The sequence below is a fragment of the Alnus glutinosa genome, chromosome 1, assembly GCF_958979055.1.
Source record: "Alnus glutinosa chromosome 1, dhAlnGlut1.1, whole genome shotgun sequence".
NCBI classification, from domain to species: Eukaryota; Viridiplantae; Streptophyta; class Magnoliopsida; order Fagales; family Betulaceae; genus Alnus; species Alnus glutinosa.
In genome coordinates, this window is record NC_084886.1 from 18,619,754 (window position 1) to 18,645,477 (window position 25,724).

Consider the following 25,724-nt stretch of genomic DNA (forward strand, 5'->3'; position numbering starts at 1 on the left):
AACTATCTATCAAATAGATGTAGCGGGGAAATTTTGCAGATATCAAACAAGAACTCTTAGTTATATAAAAGCAAAAAGAGTAATGCACCAAGAACTGAGACATCAGGTAAAAATACATAAGATATCTGAAAAGCTAAACACAGGAATAAATATCTGCAACTTTCTCCCCCCCCCCCCTTTTTTTTTAAAAAAAAAAAGCGGAAAAACAACAAAGACATGCTTAAAAGGAAAAGAACATATGTCTAGACAAAGCATGTAGGTAAGAGCAAACCTATCATCGGAGAGAGAGGTTTGACTATACCAAGACAAAAAAGCAGTGACATGCTTTCTCTGTCACCCCTAAAATGTTCCTGCAGAAAATTCTCAAAGCAACCAAGAGAAAATCTAGGGATAGAAAATGTGGTTCCTTAAACAGAATGCAAGGCAAAAATAGGATATATAAGATATGACAATCAATGCAATGCAAACATACCTAGTATGCACTAGGATTTAGGAACCAAAATCCTAGGCATAATGAGACTGCACCTATACTAGGTGAGTCTACTCCCCCTCAAGGGGTACATGGTCTCATCCTTTCTGACCCAACCTTGATGTACCCGTGGTAGATGTGATCGGGTATTGTTCATACTGTCCATCCTCCTCAGCATCCTTTGTAACAAGCTCAGCAACCTTTCATAGGCATGGTTGCTAACGGGCTTTTGCGGCTTTTTCTTGTAGTGCCTTGATTTGTTCTTCGGAACAGACCGCTGTTGTTGCCGCTGATGCCATGGAACCTGATGTCCAGCCGAAGGTAGAGTACCTAATGTGGTCTTAGTAGGCAACTTCCTTTGAGCCTTCTTCTTCTGTGCTTGGAGCTGTTGACATTTGGGTCGGATGTGACCGGTGATGCTGCAGTGATAACAGGTGGGCAGCTTCTTTTGTTGGAATGCTGCTTGACTTTCTCTGTAGAAATATGGTTAGCATTCTTACAAACAATATTGCCCTTACCTTTTATGTCTCCTATGCGGATGGACATATTTTGATGAGGAATCATCTTTAACTTCACTTTTCTTCAGAGCATCTTGCTTAATCTAAGGCCTGTGGGATTTCAACAAATAACAATTTGGTATAATATGACTAATCTTCCCACAATTATGATACTTAGGAATAAACTTACATTGTATTCCTAATTCCTTAGAGTTAGGCATCACATGATTAGTTAAGCAAGAATTATCTAAACAAGCTGTATCTTCTATCAAAGACTTAATATCAATAGAATCTAATTCAGAATCAGAAGCATGTGAAGTAGAAGTACTTGAATCATTAACAATTAAATCAGGCTTGTTAGAAATATCTGTATGAATACAAAGCATGCTTTTTAAATTATTAATAGAGAATTTTTTCAAGAGATCCTCTGATTCTTTTAATTCATTCTCTATTGGCGAAAATGGGGGTGGCCGGCCACCCCTATGGTGGCCAAGGTGGGTGGCTTAGCCACCCCTTTGTTTTTTTTTTTTTTTTTTTTTTTTTCCAATTTTTTTCTTTTAATTTTTCATATATATATATATATTAATTTTATTATTTTTTAATTAATTTTTAAAGATTTTTAATTTTTAATTTTTTTTTATATAATGCCACGTGTCAACCTCAGAGGAGGTTGACACGTGGCGAGTCGTTAGTTTTTGGACGGAAAATTTAACCAAGGTACCAATTCGGTTTTTTCTTAAAATTGAGGTACCATCTGTGATGTAAATTGAAATTCAGGTATTAAAAAATAAAGTCCTAAAAACTCAGGAACCATTGAACTATTTAACCCTGAATCTTCTCTAAAACTAATCACCAAGTTGTCAAAATTAATAATTCAAAAATTAAATTGAAATTTTTTTCAAAAGAAAAAAAAAATTAAATTGAAATTGCAATTTTCCTTTATCTTTTAGAAGGCTCGTCGTAAGAATGATCAGGAACATAAATAATATATAGCACCGAGTAAAAGCCATTGTAGCTTTCCTCGGTCTACAAACAAAGCATCTTTCTCTCTCTCTCTCTCTCTCTCTCTCCAGTCTCCTCTGCAAATAGGAGTGTGTGTGAGTATATTCTCTATATAAATCAAATGTTGAGAAGGATTTGACTTGGTAGCCTCGAAACCCTAATCTTCTTTCTCTATCTGTATCTCTGGTTGTTTTTGTGGATCTATTCGTGAAGCCAAAAGTTAATCAATCGCCATGGATGAAGAGTATGACGTGATAGTGTTGGGCACGGGTCTCAAGGAATGCATCCTTAGCGGCCTTCTCTCCGTTGATGGCCTCAAGGTGGTTCTTCCCCAATTCTTCATTTTCGTTATCATTTTCCAATTTATTACTCTTTAGTTGGGTCTTGGATTCCGATCGAATTGGGTAGATTTGAATTTGATCATGTCGGATCTACTTTCTTAAATCTATGCTTCATTGCTTGTCTCTTTGTTTGCGGTGAGTGATATAGTTCCGTGTTTAGTTTTGAGAATCATATGGATTGATTTGATTTAGCCATGAATTCTGTATGTAGCTCTGTAATTCTCAAGTGGGCTTTTTAATTTTTGAGATCTGGGTTATGATTGTCATTAACAACCTGATTATGGCACTGCGAAAACACAACAAACAATTGTTCAAGTACTGTGCGTGTCAGCTTGCAGGCAATAGTTCTGGGGTGGTCAGCTTAATAGCTGGCTTCAAAGTGAGCTGTCCATGATGTTACGTACTGAGAAAGAAAACAGAGGTGGACCTACTAGCAAGTCTAGAGGTTGTTTCTGATATATGTTTGTCAGTTCCTTTTCGCTTTAGATTGGACTGCCTTGTAGAGTTGTATATGGTTTTACCTTTGTACAAGATTACAAGTTTTCTGGGGTTATTTTATTTTTTCTTAAGTTTTTGTGCATGTAAAAGATGTTCTTGCAATGGACGGATTGATTGGTAGTGTATGGTTTTCCCTTTGGCTTTTGGTTGTCCAAGTGATATCTTATATTTACTATTGGTTTAAAGCAATGGATAAATATATTCTATTGACTGCACTGCAATAATTGATGTGTATCTCTTGTGAATCAGGTCCTGCACATGGACAGGAATGACTATTATGGGGGAGAGTCAACATCGCTCAATCTTGTTCAGGTCGTATTTCTGCTGTGTCATTTGATATTCATTGAAGTCTGCAATTTTATATTGCCCTTTTATTTGTTAGAATTCAACTCTTTATTTACTGCTCTAGTTATCCTTTTTTACAGCTCTGGAAGAGGTTCAGGGGAAGTGATAAGCCTCCAGCAAATTTGGGCTCTAGTAGGGATTATAATGTGGACATGATCCCTAAGGTGTGTGTTTACTGTCTTTTGTCTTCTTTCTCTCTTATCGCCGTTCAGTTCACCAACCATGGGTGTAATTCTCTGCTGTTTCAATTTCTTCTTGTATGTTGACTAAATCTCGTTTGGCTAGTTTATGATGGCAAATGGCACTCTTGTTCGTGTCCTCATTCATACAGATGTCACTAAATATCTGTATTTCAAAGCTGTTGATGGCAGCTTCGTCTACAATAAAGGAAAGGTAAAATCTTTTTCTAATGATGTTGGAATTTGCATGTTCATTAGAAAGAATTTGCATCTTTCTTAACTTTGTTTGCTGGTGAGTAAACCCCTGGTTATAGATTCACAAGGTTCCAGCAACAGACATGGAGGCAGTAAAATCTCCACTTATGGGTATATTTGAAAAGCGCCGTGCTCGCAAGTTCTTCATTTATGTTCAAGATTACAATGAAAGTGATCCCAAAACACACGAGGGCATGGACTTGACTAGAGTAACAACTAGAGAACTAATTGCGTAAGCTCTTGCTTGTTGCCTCTGTTGCTTTCTGTTTTTCAGGTATTTAAATGTATTATTGAATTGGTCCTAATATATTTTCATAAACATCAAGTCGTTGGTGCCGGGGCATGTTATTGGAGATTCAGTTTTTATTGGCATGGTATTTCATAATTATTGTAAATTGTAAATGTTATGTGAAAGGTGCTTTGGAGCATACCCACATATAATATTGAAGCTAAAATATATAATTTGGTAAGGGCAGTCTTATTGAATTCTTTAATTTAATCAGATAGATTTGAATGTAAAGTTCTTAAGTGGAAAATAGATTTAATTTCTCATTTCCTGATGTCTACATCCTTTCTTTTATTTACTATTCATCTCTTCAAAGAACGAAAAAGGTTGATCTCAACTGATGGCCTTGTTGGTAGTACGTGTGTACTGAACATAGTTAGCACAATAGACCATTTGCTTATCGTACTGTTGACATATTGACAGAAAATATGGTCTTGATGATAATACCGTGGACTTCATCGGTCATGCATTAGCACTTCACAGAGATGATCGCTACCTCAATGAACCTGCACTAGATACTGTGAAGAGAATGAAGGTGAAAACCACCTGGAGTTCATAGTTAACTCTTTTTTGTTGATTTGGATTCTTGTACATTGAAAGTTTCAGCAGCTTTTTATTTCACTTTTTTTTTGGCTTATTTTTCTTGTTCCTCTACAATATCATAGCTTTATTCGGAGTCTCTTGCACGTTTTCAAGGAGGATCCCCATACATATATCCTTTGTATGGGTTGGGAGAGCTCCCCCAGGTCTCTCTCTCTCTCTCTCTCTCTCTCAATTAAAAAAAAAAATCTCTCCCCTGTACTTTTAACTCATTTTATAAATTTTGGGTTCTAGTCAAGATTGTTCAATTGACATTAATTATTTTTTGTCAGGCATTTGCACGGCTTAGTGCTGTCTATGGTGGGACGTATATGTTGAACAAACCTGAGTGCAAGGTACTCCCCACCATTTTCTGGTTAATAAAAGGAAAATCATTATGTATTTATTTATTTATTTGATAAGTATTTATGATAATGGAGTGGATGCCGAGTCTGATTTGATTTTGAATGGCAGGTGGAGTTCAATGAGGAAGGCAAAGTTGCTGGTGTCACGTCAGAAGGGGAAACTGCTAGGTGCAAAAAAGTTGTCTGTGATCCTTCGTACTTGCCCAACAAGGTAATAACTGTAATACCCTTCTGCACTCCCCACCCCCCCGCGTCCCCCATCTCTTTCTTTTCCTTCTACCATATGTAATATAATGTCTCTGATTAAATAAATGGTGAATTCTGAAAAATATTTTTATTATGGAACTTAAAGTCCTCCTTTTCCCTTTTAGTATAGAAGAGATTGAATTTTGCATGCTTTACAGAAAGCTGTTTGCATTTTTAACAGGTTAGGAAGATTGGTAGGGTTGCGAGGGCAATTGCCATAATGAGCCACCCAATCCCAAACACCAATGATTCTCATTCGGTGCAGGTTATCCTGCCACAAAAGCAGTTGGGTCGTAAATCAGACATGTGAGTTCTCATACAATGTTTCTGAGAAAAATTAATTATTCTGTATCTGTTGAATTCTTCCAATATGGGAATGCATGCGTGTAGCACTTGATTTCTTTAATAGAAGCGGGGATCGATCACCTAACCTGGGTGCAGGATGAAGTCCAGCTTTTTAACAGGGAGTGGGAAAATCAAAAGATAGGTTTATAAAAATAATTTAGATTTTTCAATGGCTGACATAGGGTAGGTTTCCCAGATCATTATAGTTAGTCGGTTGACTGTTTTTGACAGGATTTGCATAATTTGCCTAGAAGTTTTGGATTAATTGGGCATTTGGATTTCTTATGGACAACTGTCTTTTGAGACTGAGATGGTGTTTGAAATTAGTCCATTGATTCTTTTTCTAGGTAATAAGATTTGATTACTTTTAAAAAAAAGTAATAAGATTTTATTAAAGATCAAGAGAAGAAAAATATAGTCTTATCCAAAATCCATCTAAGATGTAGAAGTGGGAGAAAATCCAAGAAGGAATGACATTAAATTATTCCAAGGACATTCCAATCATATAAAGATCTTAGGAATAAGGACCTAAGTGAGTTATGATTGAGCTCAAAACCATTAGAAGTTTGATTTTACGCTCTCACCACAATCCAAATGACACAGTGAAATTGCACACCGAATCTTGCTGCTATCATTCCATCCAAACCACCTTTACCTACATGGAAGTAACTCCACAAATGTTCTAGATGATATCCAATGCACCCCAAACTGAGAAAAAGCTAGTAATAATAAAGCCCTTGCCACTGTACAGTGAAGTAAGAGATGATTTGCTGCCTTACTATTACACTCGTACATGCAACACATTAATTAAGTCTGAACTCTTTGAATACAATGAAACATATTTATATAGTCTAATTGACTTGTTTAACTTACTAGGACTAGAATTCCTAATTTAACTAGTAAACTAAATGTTTAAGATAACCCAATAAAAAGGCTCCTGATAGTATCAGAAATTTTGAAATGACTTGGACCAAACGCAATTAAGAAAATAACCTTGTATATAAAATCAGGCTGTCATAGTTTTATGAAAATTCAGATCTTCCCTACATGTAAAATTACCCATAGCTCTGAAATAGGGCTGAAAAGGCGGTTACGGTTAGCGGTTATTGGCTGAAACCGCTAACAGCAACCGCCTATGCGGTTATCGAAAATAAATAACCACTAGGCGGTTAGATAATAACCGTCGGTTAGCGGTAATTTTAACCACTAACCGCTTTTTAAAAAAAGTTGAACTTTTTGAATTTATTGAGTGTTAAACCTATTTTTCTTTTACTCCCGGCCCTTTATTTTTCTTACTTTTCAAGGCTTTTTATGGCTTGAGAAGGCCACTCTTTAGCATATTTTCAAACTCAACAATCTCAAGCGCTTATTAGGCCCATTTTTTTGCTTTTTCAAGGCCTTATTTTAGTCAAGAAAGCGCACACTGAGTAAAGCACTCATGTGCGCCTCAACTTTGAGTTTGAATGGTTTTCACCTGTGAGGGGCATGTCCTTTTATAGATAACTCAAAGGTGGGATTTGGTTTTTCCTTTTCGATGTGGGACAGACAAGCCAACAGCTTACAGCCATGTGGGACACAGTGTTCTTCACATTCAATGTGGGACAATCCTCCAAGTGGGTATGGCTTGGAAGCCATGGACCTTTGTGAAAGCTTATTTGGTTATTGGCCTTGCTTGTCTCGTGAGAATAGGGGATGCAGTGATGGTCAAGAATGTGTTGGTGAAGGAAGAAGCAACACTGCAAGATTCAATCCTCTGCTCGTGAATTGGTTCACTGGTTTGGAGTTTATGCAGAAACATGCTTGTGCCTGCATTAGATCTGATACATTTTAGTAAAAATATATAATAACCTCCCGCTTTTTCAGCCCTAATAGCTCATAAACTAATGAGTCAATTTAAAAATTGTTTTAACCCTTAGACATGTAAAATATAATCTTTTTTAAGCAGAATAGATCTTGCTTCAATTGGACATTGCATCCACACATGAAGAGCTCTTAAGCTACGAAAACTAAAAATCACTCTAAAATCAGTAACTTGGTTCCTATACCAGTGCTGCATCCAGTTGTCTTTCGAACATCCAACCTTCCATTTTCAATAGGGGAACTTACCTCATCCCAATCAACAAGATGGTGTTTAGATTCATCACCAGTGCCTCCCCAAAAAAACCCTTCTGCATCTGTTCCATTTTTTTTGTCACCTAAACAGGAATAGTGAACAAGGACAAGAAGTGTGTTTGATAATTTTTCCGATCTATTAGTCCATTGTTCTCTCTTAATCCATTGTTCTCTCTGCAGTATTATTGTGAAAACTCGTCTTCACTTTGCCAATTTGCTTGATTTGTTAGAGCGCAATTGTTATTATTCCCTGAGCAGACAATTGAATCTCGGATGCCACCTCACTTGGTCTATCTAAGGATGTTTTAACTACTGTAACTTGAGTAAGAAAAATTCACAGGACTAGTTTGTTTAGATGCTATGTTAAATAACATAGTATTACTTGATATCAATTATATATCAATTTCCCTATAATTGTTATGTTTTTGTTGTGTGACTAGATATGCAAAGAGGCTCCAACTTCCCCCCCACTATAATGTTTGTTAGGAGTGCTTGCAGGAACATTTTCACTCTGCACATTTGATCCTACTACTAGCACAATCATCACTCCCCCTACCCCACAAACTGCCTCAGCAGAAAAGAAGAAAGTTGTTTGCACAGAGTCTATGTTGGAGATCCCCATATACTGTTAGAGCAATAACTTCTTGTTAGATATTTATCCTGGTGCTCCTTTTGTTCTCATATGTTTCCCGGGGGCCCAATTTTGTGATCCTTCTATGGTTGAGCAGGTACCTTTTCTGTTGCTCTTATTCTCACAACGTTGCTCCGAAGGGGAAATTTATTGCATTTGTATCAACAGAGGCGGAGACTGACCATCCTGAGTCCGAACTTAAGCCAGGAATCGACCTTCTAGGGCCTGTTGATGAGATATTCTTCGACATCTATGACAGATACGAACCAGTCAATGAACCAACCTTGGACAGTTGCTTCATATCAACAGTAAGTGATCTCCTATCGATTCCTTACTGCTTGCCTTGATTCCACTCCAACAGGCTACCGCGTGGTTTTTAATAATCATTGCATGCTCTAACCAAAAGTCCATTTTCATGTTTAACAGAGTTATGATGCAACAACACACTTTGAGTCAACTGTCATGGATGTACTCAGCATGTATACTATGATAACTGGGAAGGTAGTGAATTTTTATCTTGATAGATCAATTGGTTCCTCTCCCTGTTTAAATCATCCCTTGAGGTCCAAACTTATGTCGTGGACATGCTCATTGGCATTTTTTATTAAAAAATAAAAATCAATTTAGTGGCCATTAGAAGGTATTATTTGGAAATGCTGCCCGCTTAAGGTTTCAAGTAATAATTATTGGTGTTTTTTTGAGCAGGTTCTTGACCTCACTGTGGATTTGAGTGCCGCCAGTGCCGCAGAAGAGTGAGGGATTGACGAACACCACTTTTGGTCGTGCTTTATCCCAAGTTCCTCATAGATGGTGTTGAAGTTGCCAGTCGCAAAAGTGGCATTGGGCTTGTCATTTGTTTTCTCGTTCTGTCATAGACAATGTGATATGTGATAAAATGTTTTCTCATCTAAGACATGCACTTTTACGATTGTATAACTTATTTTACAATTTCATTGCATTACTTCCTTCCCCTTTTACCCACTGGTTTTGCAATTCCTGGATTCAAGAACTGGTTCTTTGTGTAGGCAAGTATCTGATTCTGCTTATTGTTTAATCTTATTCATCTTTATTTCCCCCTTTTTTACTCGGAATTCCATCTGGATTTAGTCTTGGGAACCATGAAATGAAATGCACTGAACTTCTAAAAAATAATAATAAATAAATCAACACTTATTCCTAGCTTATGTTGATAAGAAAAAATTGTAGACTTTATCATTTAAATTAATATTCTTAACACTCTTTTTCATGTATGTGTTTAAACTCAATTGACAAGTGACATTTTACACGTGAAATATTTAAATAAAATGAGAAGCAAATCATAGAGACAGTTTGAAACTCAAGACCTCTATTTTAATATCAAATTAAATTATTTATTTATTTTAAAAGTTTAAGTTGATAAAAAATGGTTGATTTAATTATTTAATTAACATTATAGTGCACTTTCTCACGTGTGGACTTAATTTCTCCCTTAATAATTGAGATTTAATATATATAATATTTGATTGAAATGAAATGTAAATGATGAAGGTAAAATTTAAATATTTGACCTTTGCTTTGAGACTATATTAAATTATCACTTATTTCAAAAGCTTAATTCAAACATTTATGGAATACTTGTAATAAGTTGTTTATGCAATTGTAATAAAAGTTTCACAAACTTGAAGTAAATTACATTGTGTATTGTATATATGCCCCCTCGAAAAAGAAATCAGCTTAAATTAATAAACAAAGAAATTCATAAAACGATAATAAAATATACAAAATTACATTTGTAATAAACAAGAAGGTCATATTTCTAAGAAATTTAAAAAGTTATGACATATAATCAATTATGTATGTTTTAATAATAGGACAGATATACAACAAAGCTCATGTTTTTATTTCAGCTATAAAAAAATAATAATCATTAACCAATGAGCATACTTAATTTTTTTATTTTTTTATTTTTTTTTTTATTTTTTATTTTTTTTTTTTCTAATTGAATATGGGAAAAGGGTTACAAGGTTGGATCTTTCCCGCTTCGTATCCTAATGGAAGAGAAAATAGGAGATCCTATAGGAATGCTTCCAAAAATATGATTGGAAGCGGCCCACTTAGCTAAACAATGTGCCCGAAAAATGGCACTACGAGACACTTTCACAGCATTCCAGCTATGAAAGGAAGATAAAACTAAGCTAATATCTGAAATACAATTAGCAAAAGACCAAGAAGAGAAAAGATGAGGATTGTTGATAGCAAGAATAACAAGTAAAGCATCTCCCTCCAAAAATAAATTCCCACAACCAGAAGATGTAGCCAATTGAGAAGTCAAAAGAGCAGCAGAAGGTTCTCCAAGCAGTGCATCAGAATAAGATAGCTTTTGAGTAAAAGCTAGAATAATATTACTATTTTCATCACTAATAACTGCAGCAGCAACAGCAAAATCACCATGGACAGCAACATCAAAGTTTCCTTTGATACATCCAGCAAAAGGTGGAGTCCAAATAGAAGGTAAAATAGAATCAGACCAAGCCTGATGATGCAAGCCCAAAGTATAAGGAATTTGCTTGATTGCTTTTGCAGGAGAAGATTGAATTCCATCATGAATAAGTTTATTCCGAGCCATCCAGATGAAGTCTAAAGTAAGAGAAGCAAACAATTGGAATTTCCTAACTTCATATTTAGGAATAGCAAGCATCTTCACAGGAAAAATAATAGCAAGAATCCAATCTGATATATGTCTAGAAGCGAAAGCTGAGGGAAAAAGAGGCCAACTAGAACTCCTCCATAAAATTCTAGCTAAATCACATTCCAAGAAAATATGAGATAAAGTTTCAAGAGAATTCTTACAGAAGGGACAAACCCAAGCATCCATATCCTCGGAGATAATAAATCTACCTATATTTGCACGTGAAGGCAACATATCCCAAGCAATCTTCCATAAGAGATGTTTAAGCCTAGCCTGAATTTTAAGACCCCAAAGGGATTTCCAGGTATCCACAAAGAAAGGAGAAACACGACCCCCTTGAGCAATAGAAATCTCATGCGCAGATTTCACTGAAAATTGCCCTGAAGGAGAAGGAGCCCAAACCCATTTATCAAATGAAGAGATGTGAGAAATATGAATACTCATGATATTCTGAACAGTAGTAGGATCAAAAAGATCCATTTAACTAAAATGTTGAACGTATATAAACATGTTTAAATCACCTACATGCATACTTGTTCCAAGTGTTTTGATTGATACTTGAATAATAGGGTTTTTTGTTTTTTGTTTTATTCCCCCTTTTTCACGATTTTAAATCTATAAAAATCCCATTTTTGTAAGTAAAATTTGGATTTTTTTTTTAATTTTTAATTTTTAATTTTTTTTTAATGAAATGAAATGATATCAATATCATATATCAAAAAGAGACCACTTGCTCCGCAAGTATAATATTCTTAATAAAGAAAGGACATTCCTCCAAGCAGACTTGGTCTAATGACTGTGACAGAACTAACTTCGCCATTCAATGAGTCGCTTTATTAGCATCCCTTCGAATGTGCCAATCAACATATAATTGGAGACTATGAAGCCGGATTTGAGTATCTTCAATCATTTGGCCAAATCTACTCCAATAAGGAGCACCTTTGCGCAAAGCATTCACAATGGTCAGACCATCTCCTTCAAAGATCACTTTATGAAAACTCAAGTCGTTGTAGAAATTTACAGCCTTCCAAGCTGCCACAGCTTCCGCTACAGTCGGGTCAATAATGAAAGAAACTACTATAGCCATACCTTCCAAGACGGATCCTGAGTTGTCCCACACTCATATTCATATTTGTTATATTTAGGGCTGGACAGAATTTTCCTACGAATTGGTTTGTAGAAAATATTATACAACCCACATATAAGATTGACATGTATCCCTTGGCATGTGAGAAGCACATGTATTTTTAGTAGTATATACTTCTCACATTATTTTTTAATAGCATTAATAAAAAAACATGTGCTTCTCACATGTTTAAATGACACATGTCACTTTTTTATGTGAATTGTATGCAATTTTCTACGAACTGATTTGTAAAATATTTTTGTCCTCCATGGCTCCCTCCCAGCTTAAAACCAATAATATTATCCTAAGCAATATAATAATCAAATACAATATGAGCAGTGAAGTTAGAAAAATAATTAAAAAGAAAAACTCCGAATTTATCTATCTTTTTGCTTGCAATTCAACCGCCTCTGAGAAGAGACCCACGATCCCACGAACACCCGCTTCAATTTATAAGGACTAGCAGAGTAGGGTTTGGGCCAACTTACCTGTGCGGCGAAAGGAACTGTCCCGGCCGTCTTACATAGTAATCGCTCTCTCTCTCTCTCTCTCTCTCTCTTCGTTGAACCGATAAAGCGTGTATAGGCCTCCTCCGTTCCTCAGGACCAACAAGCGGCGGTGCAGTAGAAGTCACAATGAAGCTGAACGTGGACGTTTTGAGATATCTCTCCAAGGATGATTTTAGGGTTCTCACCGCCGTCGAAATGGGAATGCGCAATGTATGTATGTCTGTCTGTATTATTATTATGCATATGTTTTTACATTCCTTTGGATTCAATTGCCAACCGTGGTTTGCAATCTGGATGCCCTTTGGTTTCAGCATGAAATTGTACCTGCGGAGCTTGTCGACCGCATAGCCTCTCTAAAGTATGGCTTTCTATTTGTTTTTCTTCTATTCTCAATTCGTTATTCAGTCATATTTCTATGCTTGAATTGTATGTATGTATGTATTTTAATGGTATATGAAACACTTGCATACATGTAGACATGGGGGCACTTACAAAGTTTTGAAAAATTTGCTCAAGCATAAGCTCTTGCACCATGACTCTTCCAAATGTGAGTTTGCTACTCTCGACAATGCTCTTTTATGTGTAACATGGAACAGAGCACAGCTCATTTTTACTTCGATATCGGGTCTTATTATATCTTCTTATGTGCATCTAGATGACGGGTTTCGGCTCACCTACCTTGGTTATGATTTTCTTGCTATTAAGACAATGGTTAACCGCGGAGTTTTTATGGCGGTTGGTCGTCAGATTGGGGTTGGAAAAGAGTCTGGTATCTTTCTTATCTTGCTACTCAGAGCTTATTTTTTTTCAGTATTCGAATGTTGGCGGTATTCGATGCGGTTCAGTAATGGGTTTGTTTGTTTTCCTTAAGATATCTTTGAGGTTGCCACGGAAGATGGTACAATCCTAGCCATAAAGTTGCACCGACTTGGTAGAGTTTCTTTTAGGGCTGTCAAATCTAAGCGTGACTACTTGAGGCATCGTACTAGTTACAGTTGGCTGTATTTGTCCCGCCTCGCTGCAATCAAAGAGTTTGCTTTTATGAAGGTTCGTCACTCCTGTTATTTGCCACTTGCGTGCTTTACTTTTTGGTTGATTGATTGTCGTGTTAGTTGGTGTTGGCTTCACACTTCTGTTCTGCTCAATCAGGCTTTGGAGGAACATGGTTTTCCTGTTCCAAGGGCCGTGGACTGTAATAGGCATTGTGTGGTTATGTCACTTGTCCAAGGTTACCCTCTGTAAGTGTTCCTAATTCATTTTATTTATCGCTTTTCCAATTTATATCTTTTGATTTGTTGTACATCTTTCTTGTCCTGCTGATTTAACCTTCAGATAGGAAAAAATATTTGCCACTTTAATGAGAGTCAAACCCAGTCCACGAATGTGAACAAAATCAAAGATAAAAAATATTTTCAATCAGATTAATTATTGGTTAGCTGGGGGCCTATTGCAACTTATTATGGACTGATGCACAAGAATACATGTGGAAAGCATTTAGTCCAAAAGAGCAAGAAGAAATAGAAAGATTTCATGTAAATCACTATTGCTTATGTGTGCACCACTGTTCCATCTTTCATTTAATTAATGATTACATTTTATTCTAATCTGTTTGTCATAAACAGAAATGCATTCCCATGTACATAAAGGCTTGGATGCATTTATACATGCCTTGGAGAAAATTCCAATGACTTGTGGACATGGACATGAGGGTATCATTTTATGTCACAAGTATGGGTGTTGGAGATAGAACCCCAGAAAATCTAGACATGGGACATAGCTATATACTTGTCTATGTGAATTGGTATCATATATGTTTTTTATATGTCTGCGTGTTTGCCTGGCTGCTGAAACACCATAGATGGTAAAACAATCATAAGGAAAATTTGATGAACTGTAACTATGTATCGGTTTCTTCACATACATGCATAATACTCACAACTCTTCACATTTTTAGGTTCAAAAATAAAGGTGAATTCTTTTGTAGGGGTCTAAACCAGTGTCACACCTTGGTGGGTTCAAGTGTCGTATATTTGCATGTAGGAGACACCAAATTTCAATAGGAGAAGTGCCCTGCAAAATATGAGAGATTCCTTCCAAACAAATACTTTTTTCTTATCTTAATTAAAAAAATACTGACACAGACATAGGAACTCAATAGTAAAGTTATAATTGATTCCTGTTTGTCCTACATGTTCTGAACTGGTTCCTCAACCCTCCTCCCTGTCTTCTGTTCCTCTGCCTTCTCTTTTCTATGTAGATGTTTTCGATTTGTTTGCAAAATAGAAAAACAACATTTTAACTTCATAAAACATTGGAATACTATATGTTATCAGTTATTTCTATCTAATGCAGTGTACAGGTTAAGGAATTGCAAAATCCGGAGACGGTTTTTGAAAGGATCGTTGGTCTTGTTGTTCGTCTAGCAGAACATGGTCTCATTCACTGTGACTTCAATGAATTCAATATTATGGTATGCAATTAAGGCCTTCTGCAGTACCATTTCTTTGCATCTTAAGAGCTTATTATTATTGACTTGACATTGTGTCTCCATATTGTTATTCACCTAACCTGTCATATATGGTTATTTATTCATCATAGGATTGATGTAATGCTTTATATTCAAAATGTCTTATCAGCTTCCTCATTCGCTTTGCTGGTGAACAACTGATTACTTCTCAATTTTGTATGCTTTGTAGATTGATGATGATGAGAAGGTCACCATGATTGATTTTCCACAGATGGTATCTGTAGACCATCGTAATGCACAGATGTAAAGTTCCTCTTCAGATGCTGTATCATATTTTCATCCTATTCATTTTATTTTTGATCATTGATTTTTATAATATCCGATTGCTGTATTTGATATCCATCATTCATGTGTTGGATAATGTACTCTCATTTCTTAATAAGTTCACATTTTTCAGGTACTTTGATCGTGATGTTGAATGCATCTTTAAGTTTTTCAGCAAGAGGTCAGTGAATGTTTGGGTAGCACTGTGGGAAGCTTTAAATCCTATTAAGCTGATTGGGGTTTGTTTTTACCTGTGTGAATGTTTATGATTGTGACTGCAATTCTTGACAGCTATTCTATATCTTCTTGAGATAAGTGTTCCATGAATTTTTTGTTGCTACATTATTCACACCAGCCCTTTGTATGCTTAGGGACGCTTTACGCTTTTTTAATATATTTCTTTGCTTAGCTAACCAATTTTATTTTTTTTTTCTTCTCTTTTTCTTGTTTCCTGGTTACCTTCCAACTACTTGTGGCTAATCGTCTTTGTAGAAATTTGGTATTAATCCATTAAGGGCTGGTTTTAGGGATGAAAAGTTGTAGATCCATCTAGTTGGATGTTAGATGGTGTAGGATTTTCATGTTACAAAAATTGTTGTGATAACTTATAATGTTTCTATTACTGGTGTATCTATGGTGAAGTTTTAATCATTAAGAGTATGTTTTGAAGGAATCTCCATACGGATTTTTTGAGGCAGGAAATAACTGCAGCTTTGTAATATGCCATTGGGGTTTAGATTTTAAGGTAAAGAATAAGAAAGAGAAGAAAATGATGGAATTTTATGGAGCCGATGACACCCATGGTTTCTTCCCAGGTTAAAGGAAATAAAAAGAAAACCTGGTTTCCTTCAGTCCATTACAACGTCTAGGTAGAAGCTTTATAACTTTAGTTGTCTAATGAAATTTCTCCATATGAGAAAGAGTAACATCCTTTCTATTGGCAAACTTACCATTAACTAATTTCAGTCCTTATACCTAATCTCCCATATTTTGCCCTTAAAATAACCTATTTCAGCCCAGCATTAACCGCGTCACACATAGCTATGTTAGTGTGAAACAATGTGGCGATGTATAAGTAATAGTGGTTCTAGAATCTAGATAGATCAAAAGAGGTAATGAAATGATGGGAATAGGATTTGTAGTACCATTGAAAGAAGGGGACCAGTGAGAATGTAAAAATCACTTGTGCTTTAGTCATTTGAACATTACTCTACATGTAATCTAATATGAAATTAAAATAACTCCAACATATATCATATGTAACAGATTATTTGTTTGTTGTGATAATCTGTTGATTGGTTGTGCAGAGTAAGACTTTGGCTTGAAGAGGTTGGAATGTTGAACTCCTTATGGGTCTTAATGACTCATAGGATGGTGCCTGTTCTTTGTTTGTATGTTGGGGGAAGGGTTTGATGAAGTTCATTGATGGGTTAAGTTTTCTTTTGTTACACAACCAAAAATAAAAAGATCGCTTAGAAGAAAAAAATCAATAACATTGTACCATACTATGAATGGACGAAAAACGCTTTGTCTGATGGCATGAGTACTTCTTTATGTTATGGTCCTCAACCTAGAAACAACCGTCCTCAACTAAGAAACAATTTTTAATCCAAGAGAAAGAGTATAGGGAACACTGATTGTAGAAAAATATTCCCGAAGGGATCAAAAATTACTTAAGGGTCAATAATATAGTATCTTACCTATTAAAGGAAAAAAAACTTCCCAGGATCTTGAAACCTCAGAAAGTAGAACTACAAAACTACCAAAAACTTTATTGCCTTTTAATACAATTTTATTACCAATTTGGTAAAAAAAGAACAGAAAAATACCAAAAAGAAATGATAACACCATGCAAGACTTCCTAGCTTGTGGGGGTTTCTTGAGTCTTGACATTATAAAAAATATGTTATCCCTCTCCAGAAATACTCGAAAATAGGTATTTCATGGGTTTTCAATAGAATTCCCTCTTTTGTCAGCAGTTGAATTTCTCCAGCCTCTCTGGGAAGAAATAAAAAGAAAACCCTAGTTTCTTTTAGCTCATTACAACCTCTAGGTAGAAGCTTTATAACTTTTAGTTATCTAATGATATGTCTCCATATGAGAAAGAGTAACAGGCCTTTCTATTGCCAAACTTACCATTAACTAATTTTGGTCCTTATGCCTAATCTCCCATCTTTTGCCCTTAACCTAACCTAATTCAGCCCAACAATAACCACGTCGTTGTGTTTGGAAGGAAAGAAATCTTAGGTGTTTCGAGGATTTAGAGAGTCCCATGGAGGATTTTTTAGCTTCGTTTTTTCATACCCTGTATCTTTGAACGGTTGGTTTTTTTGTCCCCGCTGTCGATTAGCTTTGCTGATTTTCTTGTTCATTTTTCTATTCCTAGTTAAGTGTTTTCTTTTGTATACTTCCAGTGTACTTATGGGCGCCTTATGCTTTCAATAAGACTAAATTTACTTATATATATATATATATATATATATATATATATATATATATATATATAAATAAATAACCATGTCACCCTAGTGTAAACAATGTGGTACTATATAAGTAATAGTAGTTTTAGAATTTATGTAGATCAAAAGAGGGAATGGGAGTATTTTCTCAGAATAGTTTAGTTGGTGTCCCAAATTGGACAAACTTGATTTCGATTCCGTTAATGTGGAGGAGGCTTCCTGGTTAGAGAGACCGTTTGAGGAGTGTGAGGTCCATGATGTGGTGAAAGGTATGAACAATGAGAAGGTGGCAAGCCCTATTGGGTTTTTTTGGTGTTCTTCCTAGTATGTTGGGAGGTGATCAAAGAAGATATTATGGGGGTCTTCCATGACTTTCATGCTTGTAGCAAGTTTGAGAAGAGTCTCAATGCCATTTTTCGTTTCCCTCATTCCAAAGAAATCTAGGGCTGTTGATCCTAAAGACTTTCGTTCTACCAGTCTCGTGAGTGAAGTTTACAAGATTATTGCTAAAGTATTAGCCAATAGGTTGAAAAGGGTTGTGGAGAAGATTATTTCGAAGCCTCAGAACACTTTTGTCAGAGGTAGGCAAATCCTTGATTCTGTGCTCATTACTAATGAATGTCTGGATAGTACGATCAAATCTAGTGAGCCAAGGCTGCTCGACAAGCTGGATATTGAGAAGGTCTACGATCATGTCAATTGAGATTTCTTACTTGTTGAGGAGGTGTGGTTTTGGGGAGAAATAACGCTCTTGGATAGCGCATTGTATTTCTTAGGTGTGCTTTTCCATTTTGGTGAATGGCAATTTGTCCAGTTTCTTCAATCGCGCCTATGGTTTGAGCCATGGAGATCCTTTGTTGCCTTTTTTCCTTGTTATTGTTATGGAGACCTTAAGTAGAATGCTTTCTGCAAATGTTGATGAGGGTCCTCTCTTAGGCTTTTCTGTGGGGTTGAAGCCTGCTGGTGTGGTTAACATCTCTCACCTATTGTTTGCGGATGACACTTTGATTTGTTGTGAGGCCAAGCCTGACCACCTGCGCTATATTTTTATGCTTCGAAGCTGTCTCTGGTTTGAAGATTAATTTGGCTAAGTCAAAATTGGTTCTTGTGGGTAATGTTGAGAATGTGGATGGGTTGGCTGGCATTCTGAGCTATGAGGTTTCTTCTTTGCCAATGAAGTATCTTGATCTTTTGTTGGGAGCCGCCTATATGGCCAAGTCTATTTGAGATGGTGCTATTGAAAAAGTAGAGCGGCAATTGGCTAGTTGGAAAAAGGATATACTTGTATAAGGGTGGCAGGATTACCCTTATTAAGGGCACCCTTTCTAATTTGCCTATATATTTCATGGCCCTCTTCCCTCTCCCTACGGGTGATGCAACCGCATTGGTAAGCTTCAACGAGATTTCTTATGGGGCAAGCTAGGTGAAGAGTTTAAATTTTGGTAAGTGGGTCTAAGGTTTGAACTCCGATCTTATGAAGGAGGATTGGGGGGTTTGAAACTTGCAGATGTTCAATTGTGCTCTCCTAGGAAAATGGTTTTGGCTATTTGAATGAGAGAGAGGATTGGTGGAGGACTCTAAATTTGGCAGTTCATGGGGTGGGTATTCTAATTAGCCTAATGGGGCGTATGAGGTGGAGTTATGGAAGAATATTAGGAGGGGTTGGGGGAAGCTTTCAAGTCATACCAGATTTGAGATGGGAGATTGATCCAAAGTTAGATTCTGGCAATGACTTGTGGTGTGGGGACAAGGCCTTAAAGGAAGCCTTTCCAAATTTATATGGTATGCTTGCGCGAAGGATGCTTCCGTAGCAGCTCACTTGGAGCTTTCTGGTGGCTCAAATCAATGGAATGTAAGCTTTGTTTGAGCGGTTCATGATTGAGAGGTGAATGTCTTTGCCTCCTTTAGCTTCTTGTATTTAGTTAGAGGGAGATGAGAAGGTGATGGCAGGCTTTGGTGGGCTCCCTCCAAAAAATGGTTGTTCGCTTTTAAATCCTTCTACAATGTCTTGGTTCATAACAATGACGGTCTTTTTCCATGGAAGAGTATTTGGCAGACTAAGGTTCCTTTTAGGGTGGCTTTCTTTGTTCGGTTGATGGCCCTAGAGGAGATCCTTACCGTGGACAATCTTAGGAAGCAGCACGTCATTGTGATTGATAGGTGCTGTATGTGTAAGAGGAATGGGGATTCTGTGGACCATCTTCTTCTCCATTGTGAGGTTGCTTGTGCTATATGGAATGTTGTTTTCTTTTCTTTTGTCTTTTCTCCTTTTTTATTTTTTATTTTTTATTTTTTAAAGACGCTTTGGGCTCTCTTGGGTTATGCCAAGTTGAGTAGTTGACTTGCTTGCTTGTTGATGGACTGCTGGTAGCACTCGGAGTGTTGTGTGAAATATGATGCCCCCTTGCCTCTTGTGGTGCCTTTGGAGGGAAATGAATGATAGGAATTTTGAGAATCGTGATGGGATGGTGGAGGAGCTTGAGTCTTTTTTCGTCTATACTCTTTATCTTTAAATTGTTACATTTGTTTTCCTTTTGGAGCTTAATTATCATTATTTCCTTGTTCTTTTTCTCCCTTACAGCTAGCTAGGTGTTTTCTCTTGTGTACCTGGGGCGCCTTATGCTATTAATGATAATTTCATTACTTATGAAAAAAGAATTACTTATTCTGTAACTTATTGGATCTCTATGGTACGAGTTAACATTGTGTACATGCTTATGTTTCTTTGCTTGTGAGCCAGCTCCTTGAGTACCCCTTTTATTATCTCAAATAACATGCTGTATTGTTTGCCAGATTGGATAAATTATAAATGATGTTTCAATTTGAATCGATACTGAAGCTTTTGACATAAAACCTTGAGAGAGCTGAATGAGAGTACATAGTTCAAAATAGCCGACAAGTTGCATTTTTTTTTATTCGACAGCTTAGTTTACATTTTATATAAGCAAACTGATTTCAATCTTAGTTAGGGGTACATGATAATTATTATTTTAAAATTTTTCCTGTGCATGATCGTCCTCTTTCTTTGTCTAGCAGGTTCAACATGTCTTTTCAAGAAAGCCTAGATGACATTGATGGTTCAGAGGTAGACACAGATGAAAGTGGCCGACCTCGCTTTTCTTCAATAGAAAAAGGTGCTGGTTTTCTAGACAAGGAACTTGCAGCCAGTGGATTTACTAGAAAGGATCAAGAGGACATGGAGAAGGTATGAAGCATGTTTCATTGGATATTGTATATGTGCATTTATATAGCATGAGAGCTGGCTGTATCGCAAAGTAGCATTAGGTACTTCTACAAAATAACCGTGTGTGCGCGCGCGAGAGAGATGTAAACAACTATACCAGCATCTATTATTGTTATCATACTGATAATTCGTTAGCATAACCACAAACTTGTGCCCTCGTTTAAGTGACACATTCAATGAAGATGTTCAGCTCATTTAATTCTAATCTTTAGGACCAATCACTCTAATTTGATTGGCATGTGTCTTCAATGAATCTTTCATGCTTCCTTCTTTGAATGACTAAATTACTTCTTTCATGCTTCCTGCATTGTTTTATTAGCAATATAATCTTTCATGCTTCCTTCTTTGAATGACTAAATGAAATTGATGAAACTAATTACTTGTAAGACTTGAGACAGATGGTCACATCTGGGGTATTTGATGAAAATAACCTACACAAATCCAGAATTATAATATAACTTTTGTACTCATTCTGTGTAATTGTTGGTTTGAGGTATGTTTTGCTTGTTGTCAAGGGTACATATGCTTTACTTGTAGAGGATGTAGTTATAGTTTTAAAGAGTTCCAAAGTTTTTACTTTTTGCTTGCTCCTTAAATGTCTAGTTGGCTTTCTATCATTTTTTAGGCCTGTTTTTTTTTTTTTTTTTTGGGCTTGGTGTACTTTGCTTCTTATGAATCATGCGTTGAAAAAATATGTTTCTCATATATGATTGCTCTTGAATATATTGCTATTGTATGCAGTGCATTGAAGGAGGTATAGAGAAGGATGCAGGTAGTGGTGAGGAAGAAAGTGAAGGTGGTGGACACAGTTCTGACTCTGAGTTAAATGAATCTTATATAAGTGGTGTTGTTTCTCTGCAGTTGCAAGAGCAGGTATTTTTCTTTTTCTTTTTCTTTGAGAGGTAGAGCAGGTATGTTATTCATGAGCTATGGCCTGAGACCTTAAGGAAACACCTAATAGATGGAATGCGATGTTGCTTATATGTCTGAAGTGTCTGCTTGTGAGAAAGCACTGTTAATGCAAGCTTTATGAACCTTTGAATTTGCACAGAATTATACTGAACTTACTTATTTTTGTTATGGGATTTATGGGACAATATTTACTGATTGAGGTTTGAAAATAGACTTATAACCCATAGAATCGTATGGTATCTGGGCTTGGAAAAAGGTGCGTTATTGGTGTATACTGCTTATTGATAAAAAGAAAAGAAAAAGAAAAGAATTTCTGTTTTTGGAGAAATTATCTCCCTATGGTTAAGTCTACCTTCATTAGATCTCCCTGATTTTAAAAAAAGTTACCCTAGACCTCCTTGCAGTATGGATTAAATTGAAACATTTAGAGAACATGGAATTATGCCACATCATTATCTATTTTGGAGCCTAGTTACAGAGAATCCTTTTTTCTTTTCTTCTTCCTTGGTTGTTGTGGCTTCCTGGGGGATAGGTGGGTTTTTGGATGAGCGGTTTGAGGGAAAAGAAGAAAGATTTTATGAAACTAGGGTTCAATTTGATGATGATGTGGTATTATTTGATTGGTTTACCAAAATATATCAATTCAATCCAAACTGTAAGGAGGCTTGATGTTACTTTTTAAATATCAGAGAGGTAAAAATGATGACAACTTGCTGGGTTGGGTTTAGAGCAAGAGAATGAGCATTGGATTGGCTCTGGGTTTTGTATGTCAAAATTGGGCATTGATACATGTTTCAAATTTTTGTGAGATTTTGGAAGATCTTGCAAAAGAATGAAACATGATAGCCTAGCAAACCCATTCTTCGAGCAGAAACATGTTAGTATGTTTTTGCCAATAATTTTTGAACTTGTATTCCACAGTTTTTAGGATCACTCTTTTGCAGGTTTAGTAGAGCTTAGTCCTTATGTTTCGAACTATTTTCTTTTTGAAGTTATTTTGTTTGATTGCTCTTGTAGGTGAATTTCATTATTAACAGAACAACTACTTTGCACTTTCTTTCTTTTTGATAAGTAATAATCAAGTCTTATTAAAAGCGTAAGGCACCCTAAGTACACCGGAAGTATATAAAAATAATCACCTAACTTGAAAGAGAAAAACGAACTAGAAAATCGACATAACTACCTACTTTCCACTTTCCACACAGAAGTCTACTATTCATGCAAAAGAAGGGTCTACTGTGTTATCCTGTTAAGTTTGTAAATATGAAAATCTATAATATAGTTATTATAACAGAAATCACAGAAATTTTCTGTGAAATAATGGAAATTGTTGTTCTTTTGTCAAAAGGATTAGCGAGACCTTTACTAAGTTTACTCCCCTTGTGAAAGTATCAATGAATAAAGTACGTAAATCTTTTAATTCTGAGATAACTATCATGTAAAGATTCTAATTACCATGTAAAGATGATTAGAAACCTTGCTTTGTTGGGATCGATTTGAAGTGGTAGTTTAGTTTTTGATGTCTCAACATGAACCCTGCAGCGCATGTGTTTGCGCTCTCTCTCTCATCATATTCTTCTATAAGAAAATGCTTGGGGTACTATAGTTACAGCCCCCTTACAAGCTCGTGGCATTTCACATTTTATGAAAATTAGTGCCACATGGACGGCCGCGTGACATTCTACATTTTAGTGGCTGATGTAGTAAATGTCACGCAGACTGACATGTTAGTTTGTAAACGTGGTAAGTGCTATGTGGACTGACGTGGTAAGTCTTATATGGACTACTCAGTCAATTTGTAAAGGACATGTAGTAAAAGCTGTAGTACCCTAGTAACACTCTTCTTCTATATTATGCTTCTCTTTTTGGGCACTGAACGTTGTAATTTCTAATGCGAAATTACATACAGGAAGAGCAGACTTTAAATTGTGATGGGGAAGGCAGAGTAGAGGAGAATCAACAAAACTCTGAAGTACGTCAAAGTCAAACCAGTGGACCTGAAACTCAAGATGCGAGTGACAAGGTACACTGTCATTCTTTTATCCATGTTCTATGTTTTCCGGTACAATGAAGTTTGAAGTATATGCAAGCAGGTGTTTGTGTTTTTCAGATATGTCATCTGTAGGAGAGTCCCTGTTAAAATTTCTAAGTGTTTAGGCATGGTTCCTGTAAATAAAATAACAATCTACAATTAACGTATGTAATTTTTCATATTTTGTTCATAATATTGAATTTTCATCTTCAGTAAAGAGTTTAGGTTCTAATAATTTATGTTTGAAGTCATTTGTAAAACAAAGTGGCTGTGTTCCGTGCTGATTCTCCTCTTTTAACCTTTGATCTTTGTAGTTGGGATACTTAAGCTCATATTAGAAGAAAATACTCTGTAGTGGGCTATGCTTTCACTCATCCGTTGCTCATTCTCTCCCATTGTAGTTGATATGGGGGGGGGGGGGGGGGGGGGGGGGGGGGGATGATCTGACATATGAATCATACTTCCAATGAGAAAATAATTATCAAAAGCATTTGTAAAAAGGATAAAATTGAAAATACATATTCGGAACTGTATTGCAAATCTACACTTTTAACTAAAGTTAGAGATGTTGCATTGTTTGAGATGTTTCTTGCATCACTTTTATGTATTAGAAGGCAAAGCCTTGAAAGTAAGTTTGTTTGTCCAGGAGGAAGATAATCAGACCATGAATGATGATGATGCTGAATTGATGAAGCGTTTAAGAAAGCAGAATCGGCGTGCCATAGCATCAGTGCGTGGAGGACGGAAGACTGTAGCATCCAGAAATAGCTACAAAGACAAGGGTGGCAAGTCCTCCCATAATTCAAAAATGCAGAAGCAATTGAGTGGCTGGTGAAATTTTGCAAAGAATCACCATGCGATCCAAGGCATAGAAGCTATCAATTAAATCGGCTGTGACCAATGATATGCAAATTAGATGAAGAAGTTTATTCCTGCAAAATCCTGTGTGTTTATCAAACAAGCATGGTGGGTGACAGGAAGAAAATGAGTTGGATGGAATGGCTCTGTGAGTGTCGTAGGCAGTGTACGTTTCATTAAATGTTCATTCATGCAACTGGCAAAGTCTGTATTATATATAATTGTTATCTTATCTACATAGAAATTTTAGTGTAATGAGACGAGGAGGAGGCTACGTTACTCTCTCGAATCTTTTTTGACCTTTCTACATGGTTTTGGTTCCCAGGAGGCCAGTATATATTTATGTCACGTGACAATCTTTTTAACTTTGTTTAACGATCTCAAGAATTTTGTTAAATTGTTCTAGTTTCTAGTAAAGTGTTTCTTATTACAATTGGAATCCTTTTTTCTTTTTTGGCACAAACCCTACATTAGCCTGCCTCGGGCTCCCGCTCCAATTTGATGTTTTAGTGGACGTCTGAATGATTGGTGCATATGAGTGATATTATATAGCATGTTATAATATTGACGTGATAGTTTTAATTAATTTTTGAATTATTTATTGATAAAATAAAAATAAAAAATAGGACAGAGAATTTAAAGTCACTTAATTTGAACAAACAAGAATCCATAAATTAAACTAATTTTCATCTAGACAATTAATTTAAGTCGCTCCCTCTACACCCTTCCTTTGCCTCCTTTACTTTTTCTTTTCTTTGGTCTGCATTTGTTGTTTCTTTGTTTCCATGTAATTTTCTTTTTCTTGTTGGTCTATTCTAGCTCTCGCTCTCTCCCTTCCTCCCTACCTACCTACCTATATATATATATATATATATAGATGATTGATTCTTACACTACACAGGTACAACTTCACAACACCCCCTCATATGAGAGTGAGCCCCAGTGTTGTACATCTATCATTTTTCATATATATAT

The 25,724-nt window shown here is 36.1% G+C and overlaps 3 protein-coding genes across 4 annotated transcripts; 2 read left to right on the plus strand and 1 right to left on the minus strand.

Annotated features, from left to right (window-relative positions):
• Window positions 1–1,934: 1,934 nt before the first annotated feature.
• On the plus strand, window positions 1,935–9,131 carry LOC133876053 (guanosine nucleotide diphosphate dissociation inhibitor 1). Of its 2 annotated transcripts, XM_062314358.1 has the most exons (14): window positions 1,935–2,063; window positions 2,182–2,288; window positions 3,057–3,119; window positions 3,233–3,316; window positions 3,438–3,545; window positions 3,646–3,818; window positions 4,296–4,407; window positions 4,538–4,618; window positions 4,745–4,807; window positions 4,926–5,027; window positions 5,244–5,368; window positions 8,248–8,458; window positions 8,577–8,651; window positions 8,856–9,131. In XM_062314358.1, the coding sequence occupies exons 2-14, from the start codon at window positions 2,202–2,204 to the stop codon at window positions 8,904–8,906; spliced, it is 1,335 nt and encodes a 444-aa protein (XP_062170342.1). In that variant the 5' UTR covers window positions 1,935–2,063; window positions 2,182–2,201; the 3' UTR covers window positions 8,907–9,131. The 2 variants fall into 2 exon arrangements, with proteins under 2 accessions (XP_062170342.1, XP_062170339.1); XM_062314355.1 differs by having other exon boundaries at window positions 1,977–2,288.
• Window positions 9,132–10,146: 1,015 nt separating this feature from the next.
• Window positions 10,147–11,298, minus strand: LOC133882005 (uncharacterized). The gene has a single exon (XM_062321118.1). The coding sequence runs from the start codon at window positions 11,296–11,298 to the stop codon at window positions 10,147–10,149; it is 1,152 nt and encodes a 383-aa protein (XP_062177102.1).
• Window positions 11,299–12,331: 1,033 nt separating this feature from the next.
• Window positions 12,332–25,146, plus strand: LOC133876069 (serine/threonine-protein kinase rio2). The gene is made up of 14 exons (XM_062314365.1): window positions 12,332–12,470; window positions 12,530–12,663; window positions 12,765–12,811; window positions 12,930–13,000; window positions 13,109–13,222; window positions 13,325–13,500; window positions 13,603–13,691; window positions 14,806–14,923; window positions 15,150–15,223; window positions 15,378–15,425; window positions 20,740–20,908; window positions 21,689–21,820; window positions 23,769–23,882; window positions 24,538–25,146. The coding sequence occupies exons 2-14, from the start codon at window positions 12,580–12,582 to the stop codon at window positions 24,724–24,726; spliced, it is 1,425 nt and encodes a 474-aa protein (XP_062170349.1). The 5' UTR covers window positions 12,332–12,470; window positions 12,530–12,579; the 3' UTR covers window positions 24,727–25,146.
• Window positions 25,147–25,724: the final 578 nt, after the last annotated feature.